At 36.8% G+C, this 22454-nt stretch overlaps 1 protein-coding gene across 1 annotated transcript in view; it reads right to left on the reverse strand.

Moving 5' to 3' along the window:
• The window catches only part of LOC110017925, a 42947-nt gene extending 21318 nt beyond the window's left edge, over positions 1 to 21629 (reverse strand). The window contains exons 1-7 of the mRNA XM_020715090.1: positions 21236 to 21629; positions 21022 to 21084; positions 19969 to 20691; positions 7748 to 7882; positions 2422 to 2499; positions 1947 to 2006; positions 1324 to 1413 (exon numbers count right to left, since the gene is read on the reverse strand). Of these exons, the coding sequence (XP_020570749.1) occupies positions 1324 to 1413; positions 1947 to 2006; positions 2422 to 2499; positions 7748 to 7882; positions 19969 to 20691; positions 21022 to 21084; positions 21236 to 21556 (1470 nt within the window). The 5' untranslated portion in view covers positions 21557 to 21629. The remainder of the gene's footprint in view (positions 1 to 1323; positions 1414 to 1946; positions 2007 to 2421; positions 2500 to 7747; positions 7883 to 19968; positions 20692 to 21021; positions 21085 to 21235) is intronic.
• Positions 21630 to 22454: the final 825 nt, after the last annotated feature.

Raw genomic sequence — 22454 nt, forward strand, 5'->3', positions numbered from 1 at the left:
TCAGCAAAAAGCATACACCAAGGTACATCCTCCTATAAATGTCCAGTAAGACCATCCATAACTAAAGCAAAAAGATATGGGCTTAAAGCCGATCCCTGATGTAATCCAATAGAAATAGTAAAATAATTGGTCAATCCTCCTTCAGTTCGAACAAAAGTAACAACTTTAGTATACATATCTTTAATGACTTGACTATAAGTCATATCAACGTCTTTCTTCTCAAGAACTCTTCAAAGGATATCACTTGGAATCTTATCGTAAGCTTTTTCTAAATCAATAAAAATCAAATGTAGATTCTCCTTATTATCTGTGAACTTCTTCATCAAACTTCTCAATAAATGTATAGCTTCCACAGTAGACCTGCCCGACATAAATCCAAATTGATTATGAGAAATCTTTGTAATATGTCTTCACCTAAGTTCATTTATTTTCTCCCATAATTTTAAAGTATGACACAACAACTTAATTCCTCTATAATTTGCACACTCTTGTGCATCCTCTTTATTCTTAAAGTTGGAGACCAAAATACTCTTCCTCTACTCCTCAAACATCTTTTTAGTTTTTAAAATAATATTAAAGAGTTTAGTTAGCCAAGAAACTCCCAAATCTCCTAAACATTTCCATACTTTTATGCAGATATCATCAAGGTCCAACAGACTTTCCACCCTTGATTTTCTTTAAAGCCCTCTCTACATTTTTTTTACTAATGCGACAGTAAAAATGAAATGTTTTATTATTATTAATGATATTAAGATCACTAAGATCGATCATATTTTCAGAAACTTAATGAAAAATTTTATCAAAATAATTCACTCACCTATGTTGAATATCTTTTTCTAAGAAAAACACTTTTTAATTTTCATCTTTAACACACTTTACTTGAGTTAAAGCTTTACTTTTCTTTTCTCTTTGTTTGACTAGTTTATACATATATTTTTCAACCTTTTGGTATCTAATCTATTATAGAGATCATTAAAAGCAAAATTTTTAATGTCAAATATTGTTCTTTTAGACTGTATGTGGGCCGTTTGATATTTTTCTCAGTTCTCTAAGCTTTTATATTTAAACCAATTTTTATAACATATTGTTCTTTTATCAAACGTTAAGGTTAATTATTCTTTTAGTGGAAGGAGCATTTTCAGACATTTTAAACGCGTTAGAGATATTCTGCTCTTAAATTCCATGAAGAAAAACGCAAAGCATCTAAGTTTTCAACGAAAAGAGGCAAATAACACAGGAAGAAAAATAAGGGCGAAATGCTGTAAGCAAATGGGAGAATATTTTCCACTGCACACAACAAAACAAACATAAAGTTTTGTGAACCTGGTATCTATCGCCATGTCCTCCAGCTTGGATGATGTCAGCCACACCAACTTCTTTCTTAGAGCATCTCGAACAACGAGCATCAGTCATCTGGTTATAAAGGCAAACAAAGGTCCATATGAACGAACTAATGGTAAGACTAGATGCACAGTTTGGCTACGTGGTTTGATTACAATGAGTGCAAGGAAATCCAAAAACATGGAGTAAAATTTTTCAAACATGTTTCACCATCATAAACAAAACCTAGCTTTTAAGCTCTTCATTATGTTTTTTTCGTGCAAACCAAATTGGTCAATTCTACTTTGCAGCATTAGTTTCTTAGCAGAGCCAATATGTGCAATGAAAACAGATCTTTAAAATATGCATTGCATAACTTTATATCATCATTGTAATGCAAGGGGTGTATTTTTTAAATATTGAGCTGACCTAACAGGCAGCATAATTGACCCAGTTTTATAGATCTACTCTGTTTAAGACGCTTAAAAAGTTACAGAAAGGAGCTAGTCAAACAGTACCCAAATTTGTCATTTGAAGTAGGGAGAAAAATTTGCCAAGTTTGTGTTTCTGTAACAGTTGTGAGAACTCGTACATTTGAATAGCATAAAAGGAAAACAAAAAACAACCTGCATTTGTTTTGTCTTTTCAGGTTCCTTGGTCGCCCTTTCAGCTACTGTTAAACCCTCCTGAAATGCACACCCAAAAAATATTAATGAAAAAAGTAACCAATTATGGCAAAAAACAATATGTATGACAAATCAAGACAAAGTACTAATGTCTCTCTAGACAACTTTATTTCAAAAATGCGCTCCGATACTTCCCATGTCCACAAACACTTGTAGAACAAACAGGAATACAAGCTCTAGGACTGGTATAAAAACATATTTAAGCTCTATTGATGAGCAGAGTTCCTTGTAACTGTAAAATTCACAGGCCCAATAAAGCCTCAGCATAGGAAAGCTTGATGACAAATTAAAGATCCCTAGTATGTCAAATCTTCAGGAAAAACGGCAGCTTGCAAGCAAAATAGTGCCAGACAGATATATAGGTGAAAAACAATTGTAGTACATGTTTAAATTAAATATAGTATTAAATTCTTACCTTCAACTCATCTGGCGTCATAGTCAAAACAACAGAAGGCTCGAGTTCTCCGTTCACCAAACGTTCAGCTAACTTGTTCTGAATAGCCGAATCATAGGAAATATAGTTAATGTAACATATAAATAATTGCTCTCTAAAAGTAATCAGCAGTTTTGGTTGCTGAAACTAAATAATACCAAAGTCAAGTTTACTGGCTGCAACTAACAAAGTTTAGTATTAACAAAATGTTTCCCAAAGAGTTCAAAAATTTCCAACAACGCAAAAGCAACCAAACTGTGAAGTAATAGAAAAACTAAATAAATAATTAAATTAAATCTAACAAAAAACTGGATTCATGTACTGGAGTATAAAACAATTTTTGTGAATGCCATGTGTAAGGATTAACACACACACACACATACAGATATATATATATCCATGCGTAAAAGACATCCTAACCGTGAGAACCACGATGTCAGTTGCGGTCGAGAGCTATGCTAGAGTTTCCAATGGAGATTTCCGTCGCAGCATTTGATTCTACCGCGCTCGAAGGAGAGGGGCTCACAACTCGTTTCGTCGACTCTTGCTCCGGTCTGCGTCTGTGTCGGCATCGTCGGTCGTAGATTCTAGCTCGCGTCTGCGTCGACCATGCGGTTTGCGTCTTTCCTGTTTGGACGTTGTGCCTTCCCTGTTTCTGTGCTAGACAGTTTCGTTCCTTCTGTTTCGACGCTTTGTTTTCTTCTATTTGCGTTTGCTCCCGTGCTTTTTTCCGGCGTGACAGCAACAACTTTGTTTCTTCTGCTTGTCAAAAACTCGCCGCAGGTGAACGCCAACACATCTCCTTACTTTGATGGCAATTCCTTCTTCTTTAGCTGAACCGGCAAAGACCTCCTTTGCCCACGTGGTGGGTAACCCTCAGGTGGAGTCCGCGGTGGTCTTCCCCTCAAGCTATAACAATTGTCGCGATGGTACAGATGATTGCCCTTTTGTTAAGAAAGGAAGTAGAAAATGTGTCTCTGATTTAGAAATTTCAACATTGACTGAGAAATTCAAATTCGCCATTATTGAAAAATTTCAGTGGGGGCACCCACCTATGGATGTTATCAGAAAGAGTGTTAATGATCTTAAATTAGTAAGCAAGTGGAAAGTGAGACTTATAGATGAGAGACATGTGTTGATATAACTAACAGTGGCTGAAGACTACACCCGAATTTTCTCAAAGAAATATCTTAAGCGCAGGCAAATCAATGAAATTACTCAAGTGATCTTCTGATTTCGACCCAAATCATGAAACTCCCACTGTACCGGCATGGTTTAGTCTACCTGGTCTCAAGCTGCATTTTTTTCACCATCAAGTTCTCTACTCTATTGGGGTCATCCTTCGGGACATTTGAAATTAGATCTGCCTACTTTCAACTTAGCCAGACCTTCTGTGGCCAGAATATTTGTGGAAAGGGATATTACTTTACCTACTTTACCAGATGTTAATGAAGTCTGACTGGGCACAACCCATAATGGATATTGACAACAAATAGTCATGGAACACAGACTCCAATATTGTACCCACTGTAAGATGTTTGGGCATATCCTTGATAAATGTCACAAGTTTCATCCTAATTTGAAATCTAAGGTTCAAGTGAATAAAGATTGGTCTAACCCCACTGCTCTGGACATTTTAGTTCTACCTAGGGAGGATACTACCAGATAAAAGGTGTATGTTGCCCCTATGGACCCCCGAATCACACTGTTGTTACTGTTACTACGAGTGATGTGATGTTGACACCTTCAAACCCCATAGAAAACAATACTGATGAAATATTACCTACAAAGGATAGTGTTCAGACTGATAATCAAGAGAACCTCGTAGCTCCCCTTCTTCAGTAAGTTTTCGGTGTAGAGACAACTCGTACTTCACATACATTAGAGAAAGGATAGTGTTCAGACTGATAATCAAGAGAACCTTGCAGCTCCCCTTCTTCAGTAAGTCTTCGGTGTAGAGACAACTCGTACTGCACATACATTAGAGTCTATTGTGGGTACTACAGTTGGTAATCCTTCTGCTTCAACTCTACCACCTCATCAAACTAAGTCTTCAGATGAGGAATGGCAGATTTACACTTCCAGGAGGAAGAAGAAGAATGGAGATCAACTTGAACTCATGAGTCTTATGGATGATACTTTGGTTACTACGGGTAATGGTGCGCATATTACCAATATGTTAGTTGGATTCATTCCGAGAACTAGAGCCAGAGGCAGGACTAGATTGGGATGACCCTCAATTTTTCAGCGCCCTGGTGGTTTTGGGCTTTTTTTATTTTTATACGTAACCCTTTCTAATTTTTTTGTGTTGTGTACCGTATGGGTTGGGTGCCTATTTTTAGGCCCACCCATACAACCTATATGTATCTTTTCTCTTTAATATATTAGCCCTTGGGGTTTTTTTCAAAAAAAATATATATATCCATGTAAAGATTAACATATATATAACCATGACTAAAAATTATTATAGTATAATCATATCATTCAGAGGACCCAATTAAACAGACAAGCTACCTCTCAAGTGCTTCCATCATACCAAAGAAACCTAATTCTCCATCCTTTACCACAACCAAAATAAATAAAAATGAGAATCCCAGAACGGCCAATCGCAACTATGTCCAAAGCATCTATTGTAGCCCAAATATGATAAATAATTAATCTACTGTAGCATGATAAGAATTTCCTGCACAACCGATTGGAAAGAAGAACCAATCGATGAATATGAAATCATGTTAAGAAGCATGAGAAAAAAAAAACCATGAGTTTATAATATAGACCTATCAGAGCAAAAATGTACATGTTGCTGAATTGTTATTTCATGTTCACATTACAGGAATTGGAAACATCCTGTGTACTTCCTTCAACAGCATCTAATTGGATCCATCACAGATGTGTAAATCAACTTCATTAAATTTGAACAATGTCAATCCTCAAGTAATAACCATAATGGTCAAATAAACTACTGAGATCCTTGTTGATGCTCTAAAGAGTTTTGCCTATAAACACAAAATTATAAAAAACCTGCGATGAAGAAAAATCCCTCAAAACTGTAAAAATAAGGAAAAATTAAATTATATGATATGCCTTAGCGTGCACAAATAAGATGTGCATAAATATAATACAGGAGCATTGCTGATATTTCTGTATAGCTATTGAACTAACAAAACAATATTCAAACTCATACACAATATGCCACTAAACCAAAACATACAGGGGATTTAACAAAAAAGGAAAACCTCTCAAAATTGTAAAACAGCAAAAGATAAAAGAACAAATAGGTATGCCTTAGAGCACATCCCTAAAAGAACTAAGCTTGAATGCTATTCAAGGAAGATAACCAATCATAAACTACAATGATAATTGCAAAAAAAATTACAAGATCACATCCGATTGTCATTTCATTGGGTTGATTGACCCCCATCAAGTTTTTATTAGACCATCTTCAGAGACAAACTACACCAGGCTTTTCTCTCAGCAGTTCTACCATACCAGTAATCTTTGATATGTATGCTAAAATCGTAGGCTAAACTTGATTCTTTTAAGAAACCATACTCGTATGCATTGCATTCCTTCAACTTCATTTACATTATTTCAATCAATTCACTTTATTTTTTTCATTTTATATTTGACAACTATTTATAAGTGGATAATAATATTGCTCATCTTTCAAACCTTATGTGACTAGAGTCCTGGTTGAGCTGAACATTACTTCTCAGTGATTAGAGGTGGGGATTTGCACCTTGACTTGTACATATTAGCAAAAGGCAAAATTTGAAAGTATCTTAGAACATTTTTCATCCTACAAAATGTCTAAGCATAATTTCTCCAAATGCTTCAAAAATTATCCAAAACTGATGAAATGTAATTTTGAGGCACAATAATATTATCATATCTGACCCTCTTCCACATTGAAAGCAATTCCTCTTATCAAATCAGGTTAGCTATCAGAACTTGAAATTAGCTATAGATTTTTCATTGGGAGTAATGGCTCTTGCGCCCGCACCTACTAGCCCAACAGTGGTGGTCACATCTACACCTATAAACATCACCATTGATTCCAATTCATTGATGATGTGATCACCGGGATCAAAACTTCATTCATTTCCCCAAACATAACACTTTCTATTAAATTCGGTGGGCTTCAAAGGAACTAGTTATTCATGCAACATGCATGAGCATAAGGGGGAAAATGTTTTAATTATTAAAGAGAATAATTTTAAAGCACATGAAGTACTAACAAAGCTAATCTGGAAAATGTCAAATTTATTATACATATGACAAAAGAATGCACATGATGGGAATAACTCTTAAATGTTGACAGAAAGAATGAAAAATCCAATACCTTAAAAAGAAAAATAAAATAAAAAGGATCAATGATAATTGCAACATGCATGAGCATGAGAACGCAAATGTTTCAATTATTAAAGGGAATAATTTTAAAGCACGTGAAATACGAGCAAAGCTAATCTGGAAATGTCAAATTTATTATGCATATGACAAAAGAATGCACATGATGGGAGTAAGTCTTAAATGTTAACAGAAAGAACGAAAACTACAATACCTTAAAAAAGAAAAAAGGAAAAAAAAACAAGGATCAATGATAATTGCATTAAGAAATAAATTTAAATAAAAAATAGCTAAAACAAATTTTCAAACTTAGTATTCTATGTAAAAGATGCAGAAGACAAACAACTAATATCAATATTACAACATTTGGTATATATTTGGTCGGCGTTGGCATAGAGCGCAGACATTAAACACATTCCATCCAAGCAGAATCATAAATAATCAATACAACAAGCATTACCAAAAGCCCAATGCTTATCTAGAGGTTCCCATAAAGGAAATATACTTTCCTAATTGGTAAGAATAACTAAGCGACAAGCAAGGTTTACAAATAAACTATTCAAACTCAACCATTTAAATATACATTCCTAATTTGTTGGTTGATTATTAATCTTAGGTATGATTTTAGTTTTTCAACATTTTTCCCATTTCATTACACTCAAATTCCTAGCATCCAATCACAGCCAAATTGTTTTAAGAGAATTATAATTCGTATTGTAGGGAGATAGTGTAAAGTCCTGGGATATGCACAAATCTGGAAGAACAAACTACGAATGGACAAAGTTAACACCAATGCAGAGAGGATAAAAAATTTTAACTAACAAGGATGGGTAGAAACTATTCATAACGTGTAGATTGTACCACACGAATAGCTACATGTAGTTAATAGCACTATAAGAATCAATAAGTATAGCAAGAACTTAACAAAAGCAAACAAAAAGAAATTCAATGAATTATCCACCTTCAGATTATATGCCAGTTGCCTCATTTTTTGATTGTATTTCTGAAAATCAGACCCGAGAAGTTCATGAGAAGCTTTCTCGAGTGCAGTGATTGCAGAGACAACAGCATCTGGCCAGAAAACCTTTTCAGAAGCCTGAAGAGAAGGTTCTGTGAGCACATAGATAAGCAAAAAAGAATGATAATGACAAGAGGAAGATATTCTCGATGAATTTATAACTGGTACTCATTCAACAATTAAGAAAAAATAAACATACTAAATTTTATCAGAGAGAACATACATAAATGTGAATACAAGCTCTTCAAAAATACTTGCAAGGTATAGGTTTAATTCCTCACGCAGCAACTAAAAAATCAAATGAAATTTGAGAATTTACAAAGTTAATTGCATAATTGGGATAAGGTTAATGATGATAACAAATGGGATTATATCATAATAGTTTGTGCACATGTTCATCAAACCTAAACCTGTTCAACATGATGATTGACAAGAGCTATGGTTTCATATTTCCATTTCACAGCATGGTTTATTCATGGTTTCAATGTTTTTTGTATACTTGAGTATATTTGAACTTTCTAAAATTTATTAAATGGATTGTTAGTCATTTTAGATGCAAAATAATTTTACAATTAATCGTACATAAGATGTGATGAACAGTTGTCATGAAAACTAAAATTTAATTTCTCCCAAGACAAGTTGGCCAAAGCCCTATAGCTTTAAATTTTATCCCAAATTTTGTTTGCATCTTCCTCTCGGCTATAAATATCACATAGGGAGACTTCCTTTAACTCCTTTATAGATGCTCAATATTGCTCTTTCACTTTGCCATTTCTTCTTTACAAGTTGAGGCAGTCAAGATTTCTTTCAATCAAACTACAGTGCAGCTTTGGTCTACCTCAAATTCATATTAAGAAAATTTCTAAGGTTTATTCTCTAATCTTTTATTAGAGTTAAGACATTCCAAATCTTAAATCTTTTAGCTGGCAGGACCTTTTCTTAGTTATTCTTGCTTATATATTCATCATCAAAAGGTCCCACTTCAAGAATTAAAATTTCATGACATTATTTTTACGTAGAGCATCCTAAGATCTAAAGTTTCAGAAGAAACACAAGAATTCAAGTAGGCTAACAAATACAACAACAATCCTTTATCCCACTAAGTGGGGTCAGCTACATGAATTATTTTTCTCCATTGTGTCCAATTGAGTGTCATATTTTCATTTAATTTTAAAAGATTAAGATATTTTTTTATAAATCAAGTCTTTTTAGGGCTACCTCTGCCTTTCTTAACACAAGTCGAAGATAAAACATACTCCAAACCAAATCATCATATGGTCGCCATTTAATATGACCAAACCATATGTGACGACTCTCTCTAATCTTATCTTGGAGCTACACCAACCTTATGACAAATATAATCATTTAGCATTTTGTCTCTAAGTGTCAAGCCACTCATCCACCTCAGCTTTTCATCTCAGCAACATTTAAATTTGTCTTAGGCTTCTCGTTTAAAAGGCAACATTCCGCACCATAAAGCATTGTAGGTGTCACCACCATCTTATAAATTGTATTTTAAGCCTAAGCGGTACTTTTCTATCACACAATAAGTCAGATGCATTCCTCCACTTCAACCAACCAACTTAAATTATACTTGTAACATCTCCATCAATACCACCATTATTTTAAGCAATAGATCTGAGATATCTAAAATGTTCATATATTTTAATGATTTGATCACCCATGGTTACAACTCTGTCACAAGAGCTACTACTCCTAATGTAGACCTACTCAAACAAAGAACTTCAGATTCCAATGTAGACCTCCATAATTCAAGTTTTTCCTGAACTCTTTCTCTAGTCTTATCCACAAGAAACATATCATCAACGAAAAGCATACGCCAAGGAATATCCTCCAATAAATGTCCAGTAAGAGCATCCATAACTCATCCATAACTAAAACAAAAAAAAAGATATGGGCATAAAGTCAATCCCTGATATAATCCAATTGAAATAGAAAAATACTTAGTAAATCCTATTGTTCGAAAAGATATGGGCAGACCGCTTTCGGCAATGAGTCACTCGTCACGCGCCGAAAGGTTCCTAATAGCTTTTTTGATTCCTATGGGCACTCGACTTGAGTTTCAATTTGTTGGTTTCAATTGATCAACTAAGTGTCGAGGATTTGAAACCATACATATGAGACAACAAGGAGTCAAGAAGTGGCTCAAATTCCAGTCAGTGTGGGTCCCGGTACTAGTCTTCTAGAAAAGTCATATAGGAAGTCCTGAGGATAGATCCAAGGCTTTGAAAATAGAAAAAGAACTCAACAAAAATGAAGTCAATAGATACAACTGTAGTGAAAAGGAAGATGTCGACAATTGACTCGAAATAAACAAGACAAAAAAACTAACCCTAAAGCATCACAAAAGCAAATATCTAAGATTAGGATAACTACGAGTGGACTCACTCCCTTTGGCGGTACTGCCTAAGGTTAGAAGAGTCGGTCGGTCTCCCAACTCCTAGACCGAACCAGTCCAAGGTTCCCCCAAGTGTATCGCATCACTATAAGTCAAAGTGTAGAATGTACCACGCAAGCTCGCTGGTTTGTTATGATGCCCTAATTGCCTTATTATACAAGGAGCTTTCAAATTTGGCAAAATTTTGAATATTCATTTCAACTTGGTTAGTAATAAGAGAAGGGTTCGACGTCTTTTTCTTTTTTCTCTAAATATTTAGCCATTTTACAATATTGGTGATTATAGTTAATGAATTTGTGGTAAGCAAGAGACTACTGATGACGTTCCTCAATTTTCAAGGCTAAATGGTAGATTTCATATTGGGATTCAACTGCTTGATCACTGCAGAGCCTGATATTGTTATTAAAATCATTGATGAACTTGAACATTATATTATCCGACTCTTATGATAATTGTAATTTAATGAACTTTCAAACAATAATTATTTGTCCTCTAAATTCTTTATTTACGTTTGTTAATTGTTCATTTGAGCTTCAATAAAAATGAATGACACCGGAGATAACCAAAAACAACGGAAAAATGAATATTGTTGCAGAATTCAAATATGAACTTACCATCACATACATAACTCATAAATAATAATGGACAACACACTACCACCCTCTAGGGTTGGATCAAAGAGTGTGGGAGGTGGTGGGTGAGGGTTTGGCAGCTGGCAGGGCAGTGGAAAAGGGTGATTGGCAAGCAGGAATAGCAAGAAGGTTGGTTCCCAAATTCCGAACAGCAAAAAAACAGCCAAAATCGATGCAAGAGGGCAATTTGTAGCATCAACAGCAAAGGAACCGATGTTTTGTGGTTGGCGGCAGCAATAGGAGGGGAGGAGCGGCTGGGAAGGCAGGAACAACAATGGGAGGATGCCCCGGGGCGTTGGGATGAGGTACAACAACAGTTGGGGCGCTTTTTCTAAAGTAGCAGCGAGTAAGAGGCGACTGGACAGCAGAAGAAGGCAGATTTATTGTTTTCCAGATGGCGACAACGAGGAAAGGCAATTGGGAAAGATGCGGGAAGGTTGGAGAAGGGTAGATGTTGTTGACCTCATTTTTTGTGAGGTCTCTTAATCTTCTTAGAGCCTACAATCTAACCTTAGGGTTTCCTACCGCCTCTCTTAGAGGACTAGCCTGGGACCCGCACCAACTAGAAATTTGAGTCACTTCTTCACTCCTCGCAATTTCATGTGACTGGTTCTAAAATCCTCAACGCTTAGTTGAGTCGATTAAAACCAGTGCGACGAAGCTCGAGTCGAGTACCCATAGGAGCTAAAGCCTTAGGAAACTGCACGCACACTCACGATGCACGAATACCATAGTGCACACGTCGACGCACACAATTGTTGAAATTCACGCCACCTGCACCCGTATAAGGCTCTACGGTCGATCACGATCAAGAATTTTGTAGAAATTTGAATTTGACGCGTTTTCGACCCGATTGTCGACGAAGTCGTCCGGACGACCACGGATGACAAAACGGACCGCTCCGGCGCGTCCGGAACATCGACTTTAATTAGGAAGGACTCCCAATTTGACGCGTTTTCGACCCGATTGTCGACGAAGTTGTCCGGACGACCACGGATGACAAAACGGACCGCGCCGGCGCGTCCGGAACATCGACTTTAATTAGGAATGACTCCTTAGGAAGGACTCCCACTTTGATAAGGTCTTGTGCACAAGCGAGTGGTGCGTAAATCGAGCAAATTTAAACATCATATATATTATGGAGGGATTATATTTGTATTATATAGCCGTGAGAGGGGTTTATTTTCTTAAAATCCCTAACTCACTCACACTGTCCGCCCTTTTCCTCCCATTCACGACCCAAGCCGAATCCGGCCGAACTCCCTCTTCTTCCCAGTCGCGAGCCAGCTCAGGCAGAGCCCTAGTCGTGCCTTTTACTCCTCGCCCTACATCCTCTGCCCGAAATTGTCTCTTCCCGAAGCCTTCTGCTTCGTCTCGCTGTGCGGGAGCCCATTCGCAGTAAGTTTACTGGATGTGTTTGTTCCCTGGGTCACGAATGGGGAACCTCTCCCCCTTTCCGATGGTTCCTTCCTCTATGGCCTCAACTGCGATGTGTTTTTTTTTTCGGTTGTGGGTTTAGTTTCACTGGGGGCAAGTCTCGCGAGCCTCTCTTCCTCTCTTGCGCCTATAAAACCCTGTGAGGGTGTTCTCTGTGGAAGGTTACAAATTTTGGAGCCTTGGGGAGAGTGCCAAAATTTCTTCTCGGTTAGGTGCTCAGGGATTTGGTGTTTGGGAGTTCTATGACTTCCCCTTTATTTTGAAAGCTCGAGCAAGGTAATTTCTCTATTTTCTACTTTCCTTTTCTGCTCGATAGAGGCTGACAGACACGAGGGGATAAAAAGTATTGAGCAAGTTTTTTTTCCCCTTTCTTTACTTCAAAAAAAAAGAGAATATAAATATCTATATATATATATATATATGCATGAGCTTGGTTACCTTACCTGGAATCTCATTTCGAAATTATTAGCAGTTGCTATGGATGTTTAGACTTTTAGCATTTTTGTTAAATCTGATTTATTGTTAAATCTGATACTGCTCCATGCTAATTAGCTAAGGATGTAGGCTTACAAGAAAGCATGGCTTAATTCTTATGCATGTGCAAGCTCCCTCCTTATGTTCTTATCACATCTGTACCTGTATTTTGGAGTTTGAAGGCTATTTTAGCCTTGCGGGTTGTGTTTTTCTTGTTGAAATGATTTAGGGTCCGTTTGGGGCAGCTTATTTGGTGCGGTGGCGTTTTGAAAACGCACCTGGCCTGTTTGGGTAAACTTCGTTTTGGCAGCTTATGGGTTTTCAAAACGCTGAAAACAGTGTTTTCACACCGCACCTATCTAGGTGTGATGACAACTTTCTGACAGCAGTCTGAATTTTCCAAAAAAATAAAAATTCGTAATAATCACTGCACCTAGCTTATCAGCAATTACTTTTAATCAGCAGATTATTCAATAAGCTACAGCTGCCCCAAACAGACACTTAATATTGCAGCTTTCTTTGGAAGTTTTTGCATTGGGGGCCTAGTTTGCTCCCTGTTATTCTCCCTATTTGAATATATGCTGAATGAAATGTTTTCTTGTTTTGAAGCTTTGAAAAAGGCTTTTTGTGGGGGGCTTGTTTCGTTCCCTGTGGCTACCACTCTATTTCGAAATAAATGCAAAGGGAAATATCTAATGTTGGAGGCTTTTGAAGTTTTGTTTTGGAAGCTTTGTTTAGTTCCTTATTGCTGTCATTATGCTCTTTGAAAATATGCACGTGACTTCATTCAGTTTGGGAGCTTTGAAAGTCTTGCTTTGGGGCTTTATTTTGCTGCTTCTTTGCTGCCCCTCTATTCGAAGCACATGTACGGATTCACTTAGTTTTTGGGCTTTTGAAAGTTTTGCTTTGGGGGCTCGGTTATGCTTCCCTGCTATTCGAAATATGAATGCATGATTTCCCTTTTGTTTCAAGGCTTTCAGAGAGTATTGTGTTGGTTTGGTGGCTTTCCTGCTGCCCCTACCTGAGAACATATATTTGAGAGCCTTTGTGTCGGGTCGGTTCCCCTAGTGTTGATTTTGGTTATTCCCCTTCTGTCCTACCCGAAACCTACTATTTGAGGCTTCCTTTATGTTGGTTTGGGTGTTCCCCTCCTGCCTTACCCGAGACCTGCGGTTTGAGTCTCCTTATGTTGGCTTTGGTTGCTCTCCCCCAACTCCTCTACCTAAAATATATAAATATTTGTTTGGGCTCTCCTTGTGTCGTGATTGACGTTGGCTTTCCCTGTTGCCCCTACCTGAGAACACCTATTTGAGAGCCTTTGTGTTGGGACTGGTGGCTCTCCTGTTGCCGCTGGTTGTGAGCACCTGTTTGGCTTTCCTTTGCGGCCTTTGTGTTGGGACTGGTGGCTCTCCTGTTGCCGTTGGTTGTGAGCACTTGTTTGGCTTTCCTTTGCGTTGTGTTGGGTTTGTACCCCACTGAAACTGTTGGTTTGAGGCGGAATTGAGTGTTTTAATCTTTCTGAATTGGAATATTTTAATCCTCTATGTTTGAAAGAATTCGAATGTTCCTTTTCGAGGAACGATCTATTGAATGTTGGAGGGTTCCTTGATTTCGTGTTGGGTTTCACACCTCATGCAGACTTTAATTTGAAACAAAATTGGATGTTTTAATCTTTATGAATTGCATACTTCAATCTTTGTTGCTTGAAAGAATTCAAATGTTCCTTTTCGAGGAATGATCTATTAAATAATGGGAGAAAATTCAGGACTCAACTCTCAGGGCCTAATTGATTTCAATAAAAAAGAGAAAAAAAAAAGAGAGAAAGGAGAAAAGAAAGGGGAGAGTTTCTTTCGGCATTTTGGGGAAGGCTTGGGGACAACCCGAAAATCTCTACAATAGGTCTTTTGAGGTGTGCGGAGTTAGCAACTGGGGAATGTGCCTGTTCCATTGCCCAATCAAGGAGTTCCACTGATTAGATGTTTTAGGCTAACCCTCCTAACGCTTTGGTTTTTCTTTCCCAAATTGATTTTAGAGGTGAGTTAATCTTCTTTCTTTTTCATTTCTTGCCTTTTGGTTCATTTTCCTTGTTTCTTGGTTTGGGTTTTAAGTGCTTATATCCAAAACATAAGTGCATTGCTATAGCTATGGCTATATGTGAAACCATTAAGTAAGGTCATAAGTTGGACGGTCTTTTTGGGGTATTAGGCCTTGATGATAAAGGCATTCGGTGGTAGAGCGGAATAATATTTCATCCTACAACATCGGGACCCAATCTAGGGACCCGGTGAAGCGTAGGAAGACTGTATTATTCACAGACACCAGGCTAGCAGGGCACCCTTGCCTTCTTAAGTTGTTGGTGGTCCTGGCCCGACGGTTCGATAGACATGGGGATAATCATATTTTTACAAAAAATGATAAGAACATATACGCTATTTGCAAAAAGTATTTGACTACCAAAATTGATATTACTTTTCTTATATGCATGAAACATATATGCATGCAAAAAATATAAATTTTAAATAATATAATTTGATTGTTCACTTGACAATTGTCGGTATTGGGCTAAGAAGTACCCTCCTAAGTTTGTATAGTAAGACACCCTTCTAGTTGAATGTCGGGCTCTATACATACGGGTGGCCGATAGTTGCCTTCGAAGTCCCTCTAGAATATCTAATTCTGAGTCTAGCCCGACTCGAATGCTTACGGCTTTCTTTCTTTCTTTGGATTTTTTTATCTGATTTCCTACGGTTTTATTGAAATCGGATTTTTATTTGTTTTCCTACGGCTTCCTCGAAATCTTTGTAAAACACTTGTGATTTCTTTTCTTCGGATTTTCTTCGTGTTTTCGACGATTTTCCTCGAATCACTGTGGATCTTCTGCCGCTTTTTCTCGAGTCTTTTCAGGAGTTGTTGTCCCGTCAGGTGCGTAGGTTTGTTTTACATTTATAGCATTTATTTTTGCTACTGCACGCTTTCCTGCATATACACATAATTTATGTCTGCAATACTACCGTAGAGGCCAGTAGGACATCTGGTTTAGGAGGTACCATGTAGTGGGTCATTGCCCAATAACTGTACATTTATACACACCACAATCCTAAACTTACAATCGATATGTTAAGGATCTTAGAGTAGTTTTTTCAAGAAACGGAGTGTGGAAGCAAGAGAACGGAGGGCGATGATCAAGACCATGACGACGAGGCGTAGGATGTCTCCTTAGAGTTAAGGTCCAATCGTAGGATAGTTGGGAAGTCACCCGGGTTCTCCCTGGATTTGTGGCATCCGCTACCTTTCACTCCATTGACTCATGAAAATAGTTATTCCTCTTTTGAGCCATTCCCTTTTGATTTCCTTATATTTAACTTTGGAAACCTAAATTTTACAATCTTGAAGACAGAACCATTGATCTTAATCGAGAACCTTCTTAAGTAACTTCGTTCATTTAAAATGTAATTAACTATAAGAGTTTGACTCTATAAGGAACTTAAGAACTCAGTTTAAAATAAACTTTATTTAACTTGTCATGTTAAATAAAGGAACTTGTCGGCTTATAAAGAACGTTTTGCGGACCAAACGGACATCACAGATCTTTTAGTTCAGGTGGTTAAGTTTGTCAATAAGTTGTATTCATATCCTTCGGAATAGTGTATTGTTTGTGGTATTGCGCTTGGACATATAAACTATTAAATTGCGCTCCAACTGTATATATTAAATCAGATTTAAATAAATGATTTTCAAAATGAAGCGGCCGACAGAGGCAGTTGTGCGGCGTGGCAGCGAGGCTGGGAAAAAAGGCAGCTCGGTAAATTTGAGGAAAAGAAGCAATAGTTGTTGTTCTGAAAGGCTGCAGCAGAGACAGGGCGGCCGAGAATGATGTGGGGAGAATGCGGAAGAGAAAAAGGAAGATACTTACCACCTCGAGAAAAAAATACAGTCGGAGCACCACTCGAATACAGCCCTATATGGGAAACTAACATATAGGCGACAGTATCGAACAAACTCGCACAAAACCTAACCCCAGACTCTTGCAAAAGTAAATGTATACTAAGAGGATAACTAGAAGTGGCACGAGAGGACCGGCTGACTCCTCAAAAAGAAAAAAACTTGGATCGGTTAGGTCCGCACGAACAAGCAAAGCAAGCCCTCCACTCCAGAGTCGCATGTGGGACACCCTACGTCAACGGAAGCTCTAGTTCTTCTAGCCTATGCTTCATTTGAATCAAGTTCTGCGATTAAGTTCAACAAGATGGTCAATATCAAACTCAATGTTAACCAATATCTGCAAGCAACAACTATCAAATTCGCTTTAGCAAATCGATGCCCTCCTGATTTAACATGAGAAACCTTAAAATAGATTTCTAATTCATGTACAAAACCAAGAATCATTAGGTTCTTGTTGTCCATGAAATGTAGAAATATCATCACATCATCATTATGGTGTTGAAATGTATCAGGATACTACCTCAGATTTTTATGCTGATGATGATGGTACCCATATCCTTGATGTAGCTTAGGTTTTTTTTTTTTTTAATTCAGCTTAGAGTTATTTATAACCTGATTGCAATGATGAAATAATGAACGTTACGAGCACGGTTAAATATAATTTTGAAAACTAAGCTTCCCAATCTTTATAAATGCAATCCTGGTTAGACGCAATCAAATTTGTAAACTGCTGGTGTTAAATATGCAATATAAAAGCCTTGTGGTATACATGATAATATACAAATAGCTAGTCTTGCATCTATATCAAACAGCATGAGCATGTTTTATGTTAATAGTCAAATTTAATTGCATACAGTGTTGGAATTCTAATTTCCTTTTCTAGCTCATGCAATCTGGTTATATTTCATAAAATGTTTGCAGTTATTGAATTAACACGCATCAATTTAAATTGGTGTAGCTCTTCTTATCACAAGCTTAGGTAGCCATTTTTTAAGTACGTTTGAAAAACTTAATACGGTACATACCACAGAATTTGCCAGTCAAAGGAATATAAGACAAATCTACAAGTTATGTTCAATACCTCAATCAAATAGAGCAATCAAACCTTTGACAGCATATTAATAATGATAGAGTTTTCCCTTTTCATTTCCTCGATTAGAAGAGGATGGCAACATGAGTGCTGAGTTGTAGAAAAAAATAGGGAAGAGGGGTTGGGTTTGTCAAAAAAGTAGTATAGGCTAGTTATGAGGAGAGAGCAAAAATTGGATGAGCTAAGAAGTGCATGTGTGATATGCTAGAGAGAGGTGTCTTTTTTTCTTCTTTTGAGGGATGAGGGGAGGATATTTGCTACAAACGTTGACGTCATCTCATGGAGTTATTGTGTTGTTGTAGGTACTTAAGGCAACCCCCTTCGTTCATACCTTTCCTTCTCTTTTGCCTCCAATAGACTTTTCCATCTTCTCTCTTGTTTGTGGTCATGCTCGATCCCTTTTGTTGCCCTGTGTTAAGATATTTCAGCATTCTTTCCCTCAAACCCTCTTGATGCCCTAACTTCTCCTACATCGACTTCTAAAACGACATTAGTTGACTCTCCTATGAGGTATCCATCATCTCCTCTTGTAGCCTCTAATGTCGATAAGACTTCTTTCTTTTACCTTCTCTCGTGGTTGAGTCATCTTGTCTCAACCCATATGCTCATTTGTAAATGTTTTTTGTGGTTCGAATGTAGCAAATATCCTCTCCTACCCACAAAACAATCCTCCACCTTTCTTTCATCAAACTATCAACAAACCACCAACACAAATAATGTTATTCTTTCAAGACAAACCTGCTATTTTCTTGTATGATGAAGAAATATAAGTGCTTAGCGGGCCTCTCACCCTTTCATTTATTAGCATTTTTTTTGTATGTAAGCCTAACATAGAGGTAATTCACAACTTTTTAGTTGATTTACATTTGACTTATGACTATTTTATTGTGCCTATTACCCCTAATCATATCATCATAAGACTTTCCTTAGAAGTAAATTATAACATACTCTTCTCTCAACACTCATACTATCTTAATGGTTTTCCGATACACATGTTAAAATGGTCCTAAGATGAACAAATAAGAAGCCTGGAAGTGATTCTTTCTTCTTTTGAGATTGGTAGTCAAATAAAGAATGAACATTGATGGATTGTTGAGGTAGACAACCATCCTATGAATGATTTATTGAAAGCACACAAATTGCTGACGTAATCTGACATTAGCCACAAAGGAGCATTCTTTGAGAATTCCCGCAGCTTTCTTTGCAATTCATTTATTCATTAAATGTTTTAATGCCATGTGCATACCAGATATATTATTACTTCTATTTATTATTTGTTTATATAGTTTAATAATTTCATATGTAGAGCATCAATGGAAAAGATAGTCTACAAATTTATTTATCAATTTTCATGAACAACTAAATCGAATTTCTCTACTTAAATAAAATGGTTAGATCTTGGTGCATTGAATTCCATACCCTTCTCCCACATCTTTTGGATGCCTAACTTACCTCCTTATTGGCACCCTTTAGTCTACCTACTGATCCTTGTCTTCTCTTCCTATTCTTCACAAGTTGATTAAATGCACTCAAACACTTTTAAGCAATCCTCACTAAAAATGATAATAATTTGCCTTTATCTAGACGGCCATAAACTAAATTTCAAAAAAAATTGACCTAATAAAACATAAAATTCCATGAATCTAATTACACTTAACAAGTACCTAAACTTGTTCATCGTAAATACAGAAAAAAAAATTTAAGAAAACCTGAGAGTATCTTGTTTTGCATATTAACAGCCTTAAAAAAATTTTCCCCATTTTACTACCTCATTTTGCTGGATTGGCAGTGGAAAATGAAAGTGTAAGGCCAAACAAAAATATCCCTCCCCTTATATCTTCACAGTGCAACAATTATGTCCATCATACATATTGTTTTCATGATAATAAACAAAATTCTAATAAACAAGTTTCACTTTGAAGCAAAGTGCGCTAACTCAAAATAAGTCCGCTAATAACAAAAGACAGAACATTAAAATTGTTGAGAGGTCATCTCCTGCCAATGTGGTCAATGATAATCCATAAGTTTCAATATCAAATTTCAGGACTCTAATCAGTAAATGAAGCCATAACCAATAAATAATAATGAGCGTGATAAGCATGAATATCATTATGGAAGAAGATTCTTGCCTATTGTTCCTTAAAATGTAGGATTATGACATTTTTCTTACATTTGAAGACCCATCTGTGTTGCGAACCGCATTATGATCAGTAGGTTGAGCCAAGTCCTTGCATGAGCTTTGAATTTCTTTTAGAAGTTTCTTTAACCACTTATCCCGGTGTGAATCTCTAGTTAATGCATTAAACTTTTTCAAGATTGCATCATATTCTAGAAGATCACCAGGACAGCTACCTGGTGTTTCTGCTTTTGATGCACTATCAAACCTAGTACTTACACCATCGATTCTTTGTGCATCGATAGATGGCACAGGTTTCCTCCTGAGATTCCATTTACTTGTTATCTGAGTAGTTTGTGCTGCCTGATTTGCCTGATCATGCTGATCACCAGATGTTTCTTCAGGCTCAAGATCTGGAAGTTCACCTAAACGCTCCCGAGTTTTTTGAACAAGGAGGTCAATTTCATGTTGCTTTCCATCTTCATAATCTTTGTCGGTCAATTTCCAGAGTTTTTTCTCTACGGTATCATACACTTTCTGTACAATAAACCCAGGGTGCTGAGAACGAATTGGCAACTTTTTGTTAAGGGGAACAAAATGTACAACGCACTTGTGCATAACAGATTCAGCTGGGACATCATCTCGATGGAAGCTGTAAAAGAGCTCTCTCGTGTCTCTGGCTTGCCAGTTCCCCCCACCTTTTTTCTCAGCTTCTTCAGGACGATAAAACCATTGTCCAGTTACCATAAAATTCCCATCAACATCTTCAGTAATGTCCTGATCCAATAAAGTCAAGAATAACAATATAATCAAAGATAAAGTATACCAGTAAATGTTACTTGATGAAATAAAAAAAAATAAAAGTCCCATGAATCCCCAAATAGCAAAAGCTCCATAATGATACGGTAAAGATGTCTCCATCCCTAGATTCTTCAATGATAGGACAAAGCAAGAAGATCGAGAAAATCCCAGTAAAAATGTCAATAAAATTTCAAACCCAAATACGCTTCCCTTTTAGTTTATCACTAACCTAAAAGTCCCGAGGAAAAAAACTTTGGAAGGACGCAACAATCAAGTATTCCAAAGTCTGATAAATCAATTACTCACTTTAATGATAGCAACATACGGTTTCTGCTTCGAATCCTCAGGAGTCAACAGAACTGAATCCTCCTGCAAAAGAAATTAAACAACAGCCATTCATGCCTACTCACCATAAATCGGCCAATAAACAATAAATAAATTAAAACCAAAACAAAAATCCTTCATCCAATAGCCGCAAAAACTCTAAACAAACAAAACCTAGGATGACCAAAAACTTTACCAGCTCGAACACATTGCCCTCGAACTCAAACGAACCATAATGGGTCTTCTTCTTCTTTCCCTTTCCAGTGACCTTCAAAGCTTCTCCTACTGGCTCAGCCTTTGCCTCCTCGTCCTCATCCCCCTCCGCTTCACTATCCGCCTCCCTAGAACCATCGCGAGCACCACTGCCATTCGCCGGAGAGTGATCCTTATTCTTGTCGGCGTCATCGTCGTACTCAACGTGCCGGAGACGCCGCTGCTTTCGCCGTCGGCGGTCATCCGCCGGCGGTGAAGGTTCCTCGTCTTCGCTGGAGACTTGAGCGGCTCGCCGCTTTCCCATTTCGCGCGTGCGAGCTTTGCCCGGGAAAGACTTGGGGACTATTAGATTTTGGTTTTGGAGGAGTCGTGTGCGTCTGGCTTTTATTTTCTTGAAAATATGGAAAAAATAGAATTATTTAAGAGAAGGCTACATATTTACTTTTGGACTATTTATTGGAGTCTATGATCATTTGCCACTATGCATTAATGCCTAATCATGTTGCTTTAAAATTAGAAAAAATTTAATCAAACAATTTCAAATCTTAGTTTATCAAAAAAATATTATGATTATAAGAAATAGTTAAAACATATCTCAATTTAAACTTAAATTTAATTTGAATGTAGTTGAATTTTGATTCAAAATGATGGAATCATTGGTGTGAATGTTATTTGAATTTGTTCGAATGTGATTTGAATTTTTGAGATAAACCAATTTTATGAGGGTTTGAGAGGAGATGTATATTTTGGGTTTAGAGCACAATGGGGGGTGGGGTTTGGGGTATATTAAAGTTATCATATATGTATATTAATGTTATCATAAAATCATATGTATATGTATGTTAACACATGAAACTAGTAGAACCTCTGTGGTGTGAATAAACTACATGATTTGCATGTGAATGTGTGTTTACTTATTTTTTCTTGCATGTGAGGTTGTGTGCATGCTTATTTACTGCTTTTTGGGAATGGATTGGATAACAAGAATTTATATATATACATCAATATGATATAATGTTAATGTACCTGTATATGTGAACACATGAAACTAGTAGAACCTTTGTGGTGTGAATAAACTACATGATTTGCATGTGAATGTGTGTTTACTTATTTTTTCTTGCACGTGAGACAGTGTGCATGCTTATTTACTGCTCTTTGGGAATGGATTGCATAACAAGAATTTTTCAAATTGATGGATGAGA

The sequence above is a fragment of the Phalaenopsis equestris genome, unplaced genomic scaffold (genome assembly GCF_001263595.1).
Source record: "Phalaenopsis equestris unplaced genomic scaffold, ASM126359v1 Scaffold000002, whole genome shotgun sequence".
Classification (NCBI taxonomy): Eukaryota; Viridiplantae; Streptophyta; class Magnoliopsida; order Asparagales; family Orchidaceae; genus Phalaenopsis; species Phalaenopsis equestris.